The sequence below is a fragment of the Protomyctophum parallelum genome (genome assembly GCF_964188405.1).
Source record: "Protomyctophum parallelum genome assembly, chromosome: 10".
NCBI lineage: Eukaryota > Metazoa > Chordata > Actinopteri > Myctophiformes > Myctophidae > Protomyctophum > Protomyctophum parallelum.
Window position 1 is genome coordinate 3197532 of NC_139704.1, and position 15000 is coordinate 3212531.

The 15000-nt window shown below is 43.3% G+C and overlaps 1 protein-coding gene across 1 annotated transcript in view; it reads left to right on the forward strand.

The window, feature by feature from the left end:
* Positions 1-14559, forward strand: part of LOC310866018 (ankyrin repeat and protein kinase domain-containing protein 1-like) — a 66856-nt gene extending 52297 nt beyond the window's left edge. Inside the window, exons 12-13 of the mRNA XM_083775282.1 lie at positions 10847-11012; positions 14000-14559. Of these exons, the coding sequence (XP_083631408.1) occupies positions 10847-11012; positions 14000-14086 (253 nt within the window). The 3' untranslated portion in view covers positions 14087-14559. The remainder of the gene's footprint in view (positions 1-10846; positions 11013-13999) is intronic.
* Positions 14560-15000: the final 441 nt, after the last annotated feature.

The window sequence follows — 15000 nt, forward strand, 5'->3', positions numbered from 1 at the left end:
CGCCAAAATGCAGTAAAGCAATATTTCTAACAGAAATATCAGAACTTCTATCTATCTGCTCCACTAACTATGACAGAACTCTTATCTCAGGTGATCTTAATCTTCACCTGGATGATGCTACAGATGCTATGGCTATGGGTTTCTTAGAGTTATTGCACTCCTTTGATTTTATCCAACATGTTGTTGGGCCTACACATAAACATGGGCACACTCTGGACCTGGTGATTTCTAGAGGGCTGAACATCACTGTGGAAAGGACTATTGAAAGGCCTGAGCTATCAGACCACTTTCTGCTTTGTTTTAATATGACTGTCTCTGATGTAGAGAAAAACATCACTGAATATACCATAAAAAAGCGTTTTTTTAGCTCTTCTGCAGCCGACGAGTTCTCTCGTCACCTGGGGCCCCCCCTGCCCGATACTCCCCCAGTGAATGATATGGTTCAAATTTTGAATCTTAACCTATAGTCAGCTCTTGATATAGTGGCTCCTTTGAAAACAAAAAAGAAACATAACACCAGAGTAACACCCTGGATAAATGAGCTTTCACGCTCACTGAAGCAAGAATGTCAAAGAGCTGAGCGAGCTTGGAGAAAAAACAAACTCACCATCCACCTAGAGATTCTTAAAAAGTCAACAGTCGCCTATAACAAAGCCTTGCGTCTAGCAAGGCAGGCATATTTCTCTGGCATTATTAACGAGAACAAGAAAAATGCTAGAGTCCTATTCTCTACCATTGATCGACTTTTAAACCCCCCCCCAGTCCTACAAGCAGTCATTCCCGGCCTCTAAAGCTAAGTGTAATGAGTTTGCATGCTTTTTTGACAACAAAATTTCAAACATTAGAGCTGATATTATGAATGGTGCTGCTGCTAGCGCAAACCTTTGATGTATCTTTTCTTACAGGGTTCCGTGGATTAATTCACCTAATTCCTTTGTTGAAGTTGCTGTTGAAATGAATAGGAGGTCCAAGCAGGCATATTTCCTTGTTTCCATTTATTGATCAGCCATCAGTTACAGATTACAAGCATTCGTTCCATAGTTACAGCATACTGAGGCCTTCGTCCCAGGCAGAGCGCCTCTCTGCTGTCCCTCACTCACAGTTCTAACTGACTCTCTGTACCATTATATATATATATCCCCAATCTGTGGGGGTCACTGTGTGTGTGTGTGTGTGTGTGTGTGTGTGTGTGTTGACCCTTAAGGCTCTGTTGCCTCCGTAAACAAGTCACCACAGGTGGTCTTATTTTCAAAGCATTCTTCACAATGTCCACTATAGCCTATAGCAGGATCTCACAGCTGTCGCAAACTGACTATCTTAAACTGTAGGCTATCTTAGTGACATTACATCAGGCTTCCCTGGGTGGGCTATAGGCTGAAGTATTATGTGTACAATTATGACATGTGTTAAGGAACATGCTATCGAAATATACATCACAGCCCCCCTTCTGGGGAATTACATATTCCCCAGACATAATTCATATTTCATAAATGACCAAAATTATTTTTCCAAAAATCTTTTTTTCCCCAAAATCCAAAATTAATTATTAAACCATAGTTTGACGCAACAAGACCCCCCTCGACACAGGAGCATCTTGTTAACCACCTAAAGTGTATCAGAACAAACCCCCTCTTGTAGACAGGTTTGAACCATATGTAAAATCCTATTTAGACCAAATCAAATTCCTATACTGATTACATTCAAATATCTGTAAATGAAAAGTTAACACTCATAACAAAATGGTTAAACAAACATCCCTCAAAAATAGTACCATTTCCAGTACCTTGCTATATCTACTTGACTCATTTCAGCACAGAATACAACAAACTCAAACATTAAAACAACATTTTCAGACATCATTCACAATCCAGATGAACCACGATTTTTTCTTTTTCTCCATGACGCAGATTGTTCAGACGGTCAGACACGCGGTAGGAAACGGTTCCCACATTTCTTTTTTCGCCTACAGAATAACAACGCTTGGAAAAATCGTTCTTGATTCTCAGCACTGGCATAGCTCTCAGATCTGTAGGTACAGAACAGACAGTCACCATTATGTCTCAGGCTCTCAGCACAAGTGTATCTCCGAGCAATCACAAGGCTCTACTAGTGGACAGCTTATTGTACAATCATGTCAATCATGAAAGCAATAGCAATGAAACTCTCTCCTCCTCATTGTAACATGAACGTTGGAACGCTCCGCCCTCCTCTCTTCAGAGCAGAAGTGGAAACACAATCTTCTCCTCCATTTTAGCATCAGCCCGTGGGCCCCGGCCACAGAATAGTGTTCGATCTCCGACACCTTCCTGCAGTGAACGCCGCAGCAGCTGTGAAGGTCACCTGCTGTTTGGCTCTCCTCTCGGTAGAAGCTGATTTTAGAAGCCCCTCTATCATGTTGCATAGACAGCTGCCTGTGGAGACACCCCCCTGGACTCTCGGTCCTCTCGGGATGACCCCATCTTCCTGTTTGGCACTGTCGGATGTCACCATCGACACTTCTGGAACCTGTAGAATACTGGTGTAGATGGAATCCAATCCATAAATGGACTCCTCTCTTCCACACCTATTAAAAGAAAAATATGCAGGCCTATCTACAGACGTTTTCCTAGTTCTGGCATGGCAGAAGAATTAACAACTCACTGATGCCAAGTCAACAAGCTCATTTACTGATAGGGAAGAAATGGTGGTTAAGCTGAGGGGTAAATTGTTCTAACCCTGAAAACGTTCAACCTCGGTTGTACATCCCTCGGCTGAAAGCCCCACTCCCGGAGATATGCCACTCCTGGAGATATGGGTTAAAACCCCCTCAGTCATCAGCTATAGCCAGCTGCTTTGATTCATAGGGTCTGCGAATCCCCATGAACACTATATGTAGAATGTAAGGTCGTGTCAGCCGCCGCCTTTACCACCCCACACACACACATAGGGCACCTTGACTATTTGTTCAAATTCACACCAAAATACCCTCCCCCATAAACAGAGTCCTTGCAATTCTACTTTTGACATCAGACTCTAGTCTCTCCTCACTTTTTTAGAGCAAAGATCTTCAAACACTGTCCAACTCCCATCTGTTTATCTAAATTAGTACCCCCCAATAAATGACTGCTCACAGTTCACAGTAGGTCTTCTAAAACAGACAGCGGTAGAGAAGACAAGACATGACAGGACAGGAGGTCCACGCCCCCATCCATTCAGGGTGAAAAGGAAATAGCCCTTGCCTCTCCCCCTATTAGCAACACTTCACTGGACACAGCTGTATGAAGTACATTCAAACATTCAACCATTGATTCCATTCGCTCACTACAATTTACAATTTACAATTTAGGCATTTAGCAGACGCTCTTAATCCATAGCGACTTACATTTAGGCAAGAACAAAAGCATGGGAATACATCACATAAAAGCATTTATCATGAAACATGCGTAAGCTAAGAAGGTAACAGTGGAATATCTATATGATGAAACTATACATACACTATACATAATAAACTATACATATTCACTACTATGCTATACATATGTACTATGGCGTGCTATGACTATATACAATACAATTATAGTGCTGTCTACATAACATGCTATAAGTCTGTGTCAAATGCTATCTAAGCCAACAGAAATGCTATCTAAGGGGTTAGGGTAAGTGCTATGGGCCATGATGGAGTCTGAAAAGGTGGGTTTTCAGGCTACGGCGGAAGATTGGGAGTGATGCTGCAGTTCTGACTGCAATGGGAAGTGCATTCCACAGTTTTGGAGCCAGAAGGGAGAAGAGTTTGGGACGTGTGGAGCGTTGTCCCGGCGTTTTTAGTGAGGGTACTTCCAGTTTCCCTGCGTTGGCTGATCTGAGTGCGCGGGAGGGTTTGTAGGGTTCAATCATACTTGTAAGATATGGGGGAGCCATACCTTTGGTTGCTTTGAATGCCAGCATCAGAGTTTTGTATTCTGTGCGGGCAGCGACCGGGAGCCAGTGGAGGGAGCGGAGCAGGGGGGAGACATGTGAGAATTTTGGCTGGTTGAAGACCAAGCGAGCTGCTGCATTTTGGATCAGCTGGAGAGGCTTAAGTGCACATGCTGGTAGGCCAGTAAGGAGGGAGTTACAATAGTCGAGTTTTGACAAGACTGTTGTCTGGATTAGGAGCTGGGCTGATTCCTGGGTGAGGAACGGTCTAATTCGTCGTATGTTATAGAGTGTGAACCTACATGATCGAGTGACAGCTGTGATGTGAGCTTTGAACGAGAGCTGACTGTCCAGGACAACACCAAGATTCCTGGCTGTTGGGACAGACGTTACCAGGGCGTTGTCTACGGAAATAGTTAGCTCCTCATTCTCAGGCTTGTGATACTCTCATTTAAGCCCCTGGCTCGCCTACCCAATTCAAGCTTCATATGACATGGCAAGCAGTTTGCTTCTTCTGACACCTTTGAGATGTACCACATCAATTATCCACCACCAAAATGAAAATAGACAACGTCTACTATCGCTATGCCTTTTTAAATGAGAGAATCCCATGCCGCAGACATTCTCATACAGAGTTGCTTGAAATTACTACTGCTATTTAGTAACATTATTTTCCAACCCTTCAAACATAACACATTCATATCACACAATATGACAAGGTAGAAGTATTATTTCTTAAACTACTCCCCTTGACTCACTCACTCAGGACTTCAGTACACTTCACAGACACACAAATACCCCCCTCCCCCCTTGCCAGCCAAGCAAGGGAGAGGGAAGAGAGGATGATCCCTAGGTGTACCTGTATGGACAGTCATATTTGTGTGGAAGTGGATTCCAATATCAACTTAATAAGAATAATATTCCCTCATAAATATCCCCTTCTCCCCCCCCTTAGTTTGTGGGTAACTTTCACAGAACAATGGACAGATGAATGGTCCTGCAGAAACCATCATCTAACCCATATGATGTGGAAAGGCACACACAAACAAAGAGCTAAAACAATATTTGTACTACTAATTAGAATATAACTCTTATTTGTTGGACTGGATTTAACTGTGATATTTAAGGAAGTCCTAAAATATTCATCTGATCACTATTAACCTATCTTCTTTTGTATGACAATTAATAGAACTTATAAAGCAAATCAAACCGTTTAGGACATCATTCCTAAACTGAACCACCCCCTTCCATTAGAAAGTCTTTCTTTCCCTCAACTAAACCTCAACCTCAAGTATCAAAAAAACAAAACAAAACGGGGTTGGTTGTCAGATGGCAGCTAGGTGACAGATCAAAAGCCATGCTGTCAATAGCACAGAGGGGGGGGGGCGTGTCAAGTCAACTGTCAAAAGAAGAACACGGAGGAGCCATGACACTTCTCCTTTAGCTGTTCAACTCATTGTACATGAGATCCGGTCAACTTGACTGCCCTCAAAGTTTCCCGTTTCTGGTCACACTGTCCAGAAAAATGACCATACTGACCACATTTATGACAAACACCTCTCATTCTCCAGCTTTCTGGGCTGTGACGTGTCAGTGGAATATATCCTTGCTGAGGTGCAGCCCACTGATAGGGTGGCACATGTGGCTGCCATCCCCCCTGTTGCCATGCCTGCTGTGACGGTGGGTTTTCCCACTGCGGCCTCTGTGGTGGCCCCAAGAAACCAGGTGTCGCTCGTACTCTCCATGGCAGAAGTGGTTGCTGAGGTGCTGTAGACTGTTGCTGACCCATCCCCTGTTGAGTCTGTGGCATCGGCTGCTGCTGGTTCTGAGGTGGCCACGGCTGGTTCTGTTGCTGTGAAGGGGCCCCCTGCTGGTTCTGCTGTTGTTGAGGGACCCCCTGTTGGTTCTGTTGTTGTTGGTTACCTGGCAAGACAGCATTGCAGTGCCACTGCATGTGCGTCATCCCGCCACATCTAAAACAGCCTGTGTAGTTGGAGCCACTTGCAGCATTGAAGCGCCGACCCTTTTGACCTCTTGGGGGTCCAAACTGGTTCTGCGGAGTTTCCAGTATAGTTGCCACGACCGTTGCCTGTACAGCTTCTTGCGCAACTTTCAACTGGGTCTCGGCCAACAGTCGAATCACCTCTACCTCGCTCTGTCTCTGCTCCCCTAATTTCTTGCGGAACTGTCCAACCCAATGCACAACTTGTGCGATGTACATTTTGAGAGGCATTTTCGCCAAGCCAACAACTGTCGCCAAATTGTCTCTGACTTTTTCAGGAAGTCCCTGTTCAATCTTCGAGCGGACAAGATCCCGTTCTAAGTCATTAAAATCTGGGTCCTTCCCGGTAATATCCATCCACTTTTGATTGACCCGGGCAATATATTCACGTGCATGTTCGGAGTCTCCCATTGCAGCAATTAAGATAGCGTCTGGATGCATCTGAGTCGGATACAATTCCTTTAGTGCGCGCCACAACGCTCCTCTGTGACCCAGAAAGAGGTCTGCATCTCCACCCGTCACGGCTGAGTACTGTCGGAGTCCGGCACGGTCCAGAATCTCCTCCATGCCGTGTATGCCCACTCCTTCAACGATGTCCATAGTTGTTTAAGGTCCCCGATGGCCAAGTCCCCCATAGCCAGTTGAGTTTTTATCACAAGACCCTCAAACTTTGTTATCCAGGGGTACGCCCCATCCCGCAAAAGGGGCAATTGATTCACAAAATCTGTCATGTCGGCAGATGCCCACGGCTTGTACTCCATATTTCTGCCCTGGAGTGTCGTGGAGAGCTCGCCTGCCAATCTGCAGGGCCCCTGTAGGCGTCGGAATGATAGCCCTGCTGTGTACGGGCTCCACTGTCCTCCTCCTCTTCCTCCTGTTGAGTTGATCCCACACGTCTCTCCGTGCGTCCAGCAGCTCTGTCACTGCCACAAACAGAAAGGGTGCTCACAGTCACTGCCCGATCGGAGCTTGCTGTCCGTCCGTCACGGGCGGAGGTACGGTTTCCCTCATCCCCTGCATGTGCTGTACGTCCCTCCACTTGAGCTATAATATCCCGAATGTGCGGGTCATATCCCCCAAAAGTCAAAGTCTTTTTGCCCCTTGGCGCAGCCACCGGAAAGTAGCTTCTGTAGATGTCGTCACCTTCATGTGAACTGTCTCTGTGGCTGTGCGCAGCCTCATCCTGCATGTCACCCAGGTCAAGGAGCAGATGTGCCTCTTTCATCAGAACTACACTCAAATGTGTCTCTATAGAACGCATATACTGTCTCTGTGTCCTTAATTCACTGGTCACGTCCTCTTTCAGGGAACGTACCCGCTCCAGCTCCCTCTTAACAGAGCTGTTGCTTTGATGTCCTCATGTCTCCGCTGTCATGAACTTTCACCTCAGCCTTTGCTGAGAGCACATCATTGCTGTGGTCCACAATGTCAATGCACTGTTGCTTCTTGTCCGGCACTGACTCACTGACATTGGGGCCTTCCTTACAGAACATATCAAATACTGATAATTCAGTCTTGCGTTTGAGTTTCCGCTCATTCGTCTTCTGATCTGCTCTGTATCCATGCACAAGAACCCTTATGGCATTAATGACTTCTGCATCAGAAGTACCCTCCAGAGGCCATGGTCTGTCAATGTCCGGCCAACGCTTGTTAAATTTCTTTGAAATCTTCAAAATATCCTTGCATGAATCTGAATATTTCTTTTGGACAATGTCCACTGGGGTTATCCCTGTGTCCATCATATCTACTAAATAGTAAATAATATAGACACTAGACACTAAACTTTCACACAGTCACACTGTGACACACTCATGCTGTGCCTCCTCTCACTCAGTCACAGACATGCATACTCATTTGCATACTGTCCCCACAGAATGAGTAGAAACTCACTTCAAGGAAAACATTCAATACTGTCTCTCTCACACCATCCACACAGGAAAGTGTAAAATAAAGAAATTAGAAAACTATTGACAGTGACAATCTGCAACTCAAAAAAAAGAAACATAGAAATGCCTCTATTTCATTTTTAGACTAGCAAGTCAAGTCACTGACTGAGAGAAGAGATTGACCCCCCTCCTGCATGCACTCCACAGGTGTCAAATGCACTCAATCACTCCCTAATTTACATCTAAGCAACTGTTTTGTCACATAATCAAATTACCCATGCAGGCTATGTCGTTTTTGACTAAATAAAACCTGTAGGCTTAACTATCCAAATTAACCTATACCTAATTTTACAAAGGATATGAAATATCCTAAATGTGATCATTTACAATGAGAAATATATTCTCATTTACCTCCTAAATTTAGCTTGGACCTTCTAATTTTATCTTGGACCCCAAATTAAAGCCAATTTGATTTTAAACCTGAATTAAACCCCCAATTTAATATCAATATTACTCCCCCCTCTGAAACATGTTCCACATGTTACAAAAATATCGAAAAGGAAAAAAGAATGGCCCAGCCCAAATAATAATACCCATGAAGCCTAAAGCACAAAATCCTCCCCCGCTCTAGCACACCATGTCGCAGAGAAAAGAAAGGTCTCCCCTGCGTGTGTATGTGTGAGTCTCCCAGAAGAGAAACACACCGACGCACCCTGTCCCTCTATACCATATAGCAAGAGCGAATACATTAATTAAATGCCAAATCACAACCAAAAACGTGTAAGTCACTGGATAATTATTTGGCATTCAACCATAACTCACAAAGATGCTCTATACCAGCACAGACTCATAGACAGACCTACAATAAAACAAACAAATGAATGAAGCACATACATGCACAACCACACCATGCATAGGCTACACTACCATTTAACTCTCAACTCTGTCAACTCCCTAACAGAAGCAGACTCCAACAACCTAATCACTAACCTAATCAATATCCTGCCTAACACAGCGTCCAGATGCACACTATGGTCCTAACACGTACGCTCAACACAAGAATGATAAGCCTATTCCATCCTCCCAACTTCAGGTCAGTCCTCGGGTTCCATCCAAACTCACGTCAAAAGCAACAACAAAAAACAAAACAAAAAATCCACAGATACGCAGGTCCGTTTAGCGTGGCTCAAAAAAAATCTTCACCAACACTCCTCCAACGTCGGGCGCCAATTATGATGTATCTTTTCTTACAGGGTTCCGTGGATTAATTCACCTAATTCCTTTGTTGAAGTTGCTGTTGAAATGAATAGGAGGTCCAAGCAGGCATATTTCCTTGTTTCCATTTATTGATCAGCCATCAGTTACAGATTACAAGCATTCGTTCCATAGTTACAGCATACTGAGGCCTTCGTCCCAGGCAGAGCGCCTCTCTGCTGTCCCTCACTCACAGTTCTAACTGACTCTCTGTACCATTATATATATATATCCCCAATCTGTGGGGGTCACTGTGTGTGTGTGTGTGTGTGTGTGTGTGTGTGTGTGTGTGTGTGTGTGTGTGTGTGTGTGTGTGTGTGTGTGTGTGTGTGTGTGTGTGTTGACCCTTAAGGCTCTGTTGCCTCCGTAAACAAGTCACCACAGGTGGTCTTATTTTCAAAGCATTCTTCACAATGTCCACTATAGCCTATAGCAGGATCTCACAGCTGTCGCAAACTGACTATCTTAAACTGTAGGCTATCTTAGTGACATTACATCAGGCTTCCCTGGGTGGGCTATAGGCTGAAGTATTATGTGTACAATTATGACATGTGTTAAGGAACATGCTATCGAAATATACATCACCTTCAAACAGCAGCTAATGGTCCCAGGGTAGATCTCTCCAGGGGGAGCCTATCATCGTTCTGCGCAATTGAGGAAGACGAACTCCGCAAAACTATATCACAGATGACATCATCCTCCTGTTCATTAGATACAATTCCCACCAACTTTCTCAAAGAAGTCTTAGACAGTGTGATTGGAGATATCCTAAAAATTGTAAACAGCTCTCTACAATCAGGCGTCTTCCCAGACTCACTGAAGACTGCTGTAGTTAAGCCCCTTCTCAAGAAACACAATCTTGATCCCTCTGTTTTGGGTAACTATCGACCCATTTCAAATCTACCCTTTCTGGGCAAGGTTTTAGAAAAATGCATATTTCATCAATTGGATGTGTTTCTACAGAACAATAATGTGCACAACAAATTCCAATCTGGCTTTAGGAAAGGCCACAGCACAGAAACAGCACTTGTAAAAGTAATGAATGATCTTAGGGTGTCTGCTGACAAGAAACATGTATCCGTTCTCTTACTTCTAGATTTAACGGCTGCATTTGACACGATTGATCACTCAATTTTAATACAGCGTCTGGAGCACTGGATAGGCCTGTCTGGTACGGCCCTGTCCTGGTTTTCCTCCTACCTACAAACACGACATCAGTTCTCTGTTCCCTGGAGTGTGCAGTCCCTTCCTTGGAAGGTTTTTCTCTTTTTGATGTCTATGCCTGCTAACTGGACTTGCACCTCCTACGGGTCTTTTTGGATGTGCAGGAGTCCTATATATGTATATATAAGTAGACACAAAGGGGGAATTGAAAGTGACCGTTATTGAAACACACTATGTAATGTCACATGAAGCTCGACCAAGCGTATCACTCTAGGCAAAAAAATAAATCTGATAATAAAGGATCACTCTATGTCATATCAACCAGAAAAGACTGATCCAAATATGTAATATAAATAGACAACCACTCTTGCAATTTTCCAATAAAAACTTTCTAGTTCTTATTGTTTTGTTAATGCATACAATAATATTGCTATCATATGTGTCAACTTGGTATTAAGTCCTTCTAAATCCAAATTAAATAAGAAATAATGTATATCACCAAATAGGCTAATCCATTCAAACTTATCAAAATAATAGTGTGTGTGTGTGTGTGTGTGTGTGTGTGTGTGTGTGCGTGCGTGCGTGCGTGCGTGCGTGCGTGCGTGCGTGCGTGCGTGCTTGTGTGCACGCGCACTTGCATTTATAGGTTTTGCAAGCCTTGCTTTGCGAGGTGCAACGGTCTGCAGGCTGTCCCGTTTAGCATCAAGTATGACAGGGTGTATGCTGGTGCCGCTGTGCAGCCTGCGTACAAGTCCTACATGATGAACCTGGTTAAGAGGGGAGGAATCCTGGTTATGCCACTGGAGAACAAGGTATTTACAGGCAGGGACGTGCACACATAGACATAATAGGGGGCTTCAGCCCCTGCCCTTTTTTTGTTTTTATTATAATTTTGATCCCACGATTTTGTAACCCATTTTTCACCCCTGTGTCAATTATCTAATGTGATCCTGGGCTCTACACACCCTCCGCCAACCTAGTCCCCATATATGGGGGATATGGGGAGAGCAACGGACTTGAACTCATGCTTCCTTCATGCCTGAGTGTCCAAGTTGCTCCTTTACACCTGACAGGGGGGAGTTGCCCTGGTTGGACGTAGCGTGTGGAAGGAACACGTTATTCCAACCAGTTCCTTTCCCCTCCATTCCCCCTAGGGGACACGGGGAGAACATGCAAAGCCCCTGCCCTTTTACCCGTCTGTAAAACAACTGCCCTCTCCAGACCACGAATGCAGCATAATATGGTGAAAGAAATGCAAATGCCACTCCTTTCCATGCCATGCCGGAAGACTTCCCCGAAGTCTCCTGAACTTGAACACAGTATTTGGCGTTGAACAAATTTGTTTAGAAATCCATGTCCTACACAGCATCTACACTAGCTAAAGGGTGCTGGGTTGCCCCCCAAAAACGCGTCGCAGAGTGACGCGTTGTGAGGTTGTAGATCTGCTATTTTCGCTATTTTCGTCCAAAAGTGCCCTCTTAGCGATGTCAGCCCCTGGCCCTCTAACACTCTCTGCACGTTCCTGGGCACATGCAAAATCAGAATTACTTTTATTGTCACACCACAGGTTTACAGGTGGAAAATTGTTCCATCGTTCGTATTCTATCAACCATATAGTCAATAATTCACTCTGAGGGCTATATATGCATTTACCCAGGGGGCAAACCACCCTTTTTTTAGGAAACCTGCATTTGCCATGACCTCAAAGGTTGTCCACCAGAAATAATATCTATGACCCCGTAGGATCACAACCTATAGGGGAAACCCGGTCAATTTCTTGCTGGAAATCCAATATGGCTGCCCCAATATTAGCCCCTATTAGTTATAATGGGGGGTGAATAGGGCAACATTTTAAACTGAGGGATATTGCAAGTTTCCATGTAATCCAATATGGCCGCCATAATATAAAACTTCTGAACGAGATGAGCTAGAAATGCAAACTAATTCATGGTTTATGACCTTGATAGACTCAATGGAATACCTATTTTTATTATTGGGTGTGTCTGGACCCTTATTGTGCACATTTACAAGATGGTGGCTACCCGTAATAGTACTTTACCATGATTTATACCATGATTGTTGACTGTTTTGGCAAACACAAGCAATATTAATCCATTGGCTAAGATTCATTGCACAGAAGGGACATAATATTCTTGAGCTTGCAAACGTGAATGGCTGCAAACGTGAAAAAGAAAAGAGACATTACTTTTCCTGTTAGATCCTATTACCCAAGGGGCAAACCACCTCTTTTTTTATACCTGCATTTGCCATAACACCAAAGGTTGTCCACCAGAAATATCTATGACCCAATAGAATCACCACCTATATAGACACACCGGTAAATTTTTTTCTGGAAATCCAATATGGCCACCACAATATTAGCCCCCATTAGCCTATAATGCAGGTGAATAGGGCAACATTTTTAACTGAGGGATTTTCCACGAAACTTCACAGGTTGATCAATGATATGAATACCATATTTTTTTTTATATCCAATAAGGCCACCACAATACTAGCACCCAGAAAATTGGTTTGGCTCTAGATGAGCTAGAAATACAAACTCATGGTTTCTAACCACGGAAAATATTATTGTTTTGGGGTGTTTCTTTGCAGAAAGACATCCCTCTGGCTGTATTTTGGTTTTGTTGCTGTTTATGTTGACAATCATCCCAGGCAGGTGAACCGTCCATATTAATAAGAAAGTGTGTCAATCATTGCCAACCCCTTGACGATATCCTTCATCGTCTTCATTTCTTTCATATAGTTAAATCAAGTGCTAAGTGGTCTATTGTCTAAAAAAACACACACACAAGCAACAGTAGACTACATCTATTCATTATTTATTTCAAATCAAAATACAATGTAATGCACCACTGTCAGGCGGACATACAACTCGTCTCGAAGTTCGCACGCACGCATGTGACACACACACACACACACACACACACACACACACACACACACACACGCTGGCAACGCTCAATGAACATATACTGTATATGTTCCGGTGGAGGTGATAGAGAGAAAGAGAGAGAGAGAGAGAGAGAGAGAGAGAGAGAGAGAGAGAGAGAGAGAGAGAGAGAGAGAGAGAGCACAGTAGAATAGTGGAATTCTCAGACAAATAAAGGATACAGAAAAATAAAATATACAGATTTGGACGTCTCTCTCTCTCTCTCACTCACTCACTCACTCACTCACTCACTCAAAGCATCAAAGCATCGCGGGTTGCGCAAAAAGTTGAGCTTGCAGACCAGCTATTTTCGCTATTTGCGAATCTCTCTCTCTCTCTCTCTCTCTCTCTAAGCGCCGTGCGCCTTTCTGACATAACAGTAGAAACGGCGTTGCGCTTGTTGGGGTGAAAAGGGGTGAAAAGGGGGGAATTTATATGGTCGGAATATTGGATTGTCGGAATAATGGTGTCGGACTATTGGCTGTCGGACTATTGGTTGTCGGACTCCCGGTATGTCGGAAAAAATACCTGTACCCATGACAAATGCAGGTTTCCTAAAAAAAGGGTGGTTTGCCCCCTGGGTATGATTGTATTTACTCTGTGGAAGGTATCGAAGATATTTGGGACATTTCTGATTACCCAAAAACATTGCTCAGATGGAACTGCCATTGTAAAGTTCAGTGCCTCTCTCGCACACACGCACGCTCTCTCTCTCTTCAGCTATTCAGGTTTGTTGCCTGTTTAATTTAACAGAGGAGAGTACCCAATTTGTCTGCTCACTTATTTGTGTCATCACTTATATTATCTCACTTGTGTATCCTGTATTGTTTTTCTTTGCTCTCTTCTCAGTTGATAAAGCTCACACAAATTGGCTCCAACGACTGGACTTCGAAGAACCTCCTTAATGTACGCTTTGCCGGCCTAGTGCTGCCCTGAAATTTAAGTCTTAAAAGGGGAATTTTGCCCAAAATCCCTTCTTACCTTACCGTTTCTTATTTCTTCCCCATAAAACAGGTCCAGGTGTTATTATTATTATTATTATTATTTTCAAAATAAGCAATATTGTCCATTTTGGCCAACTCGGACACAGCCCATAATGGAGGATTTTGGGCAAAATTCCCCTTTAAAATCTGCAGTCAGGGACGTGCAAACATATGCATCAAAGGGGGCTTCAGCCCCTGCCCTGTAAAAACCCGTCTGTAAAACAACTGCCCTTTCCAGACCACAAATGCAGCATTTACTATGGGGAAAGAAATGCTCTTTCCATGCCATGCCGGAAGGCAGCATTCAGGAGAATAGCGTTATTCTTTTCTCCTGAACTTGAACGCAGTATTTTGCGTTGAACACATTTGGGTAACACTTTATATTAAGGTCTTTATAATGCATTATAATGTGCTTACAAGGCATTATAACACTTGTTATAAAGGTTTGTAATCATGTATAACAACTTATAACCACGTTTATGACATATTATAAGTGCTGGTCATAATGCAATTATTATGCTTAGTGGAACAGCACATTATAAGTATTATAACTTAGGTGGTTATAAAGGCACATAGAGAAGTGCTGTAATGTCTGTTTCATAATGCATTATAACCAATTTGTATTAAATGGAATAGTGTCTTATAAACATAATGGTCATTAGCAGTTGTATCATTTTATAATACCCTATATCATGACTTTGTGACCTTTAAGTAAAGACATTATTCAATTTAATAAACACATTGGTTATAATGCATTATGACACATACATTACAGCACTTCTCTATGTGCCTTTATAATTACCTAAGTTATAATAGTTATAATGTGCTGTTCCACTGAGCATAATAATGCATTATGTCCAGCACTTA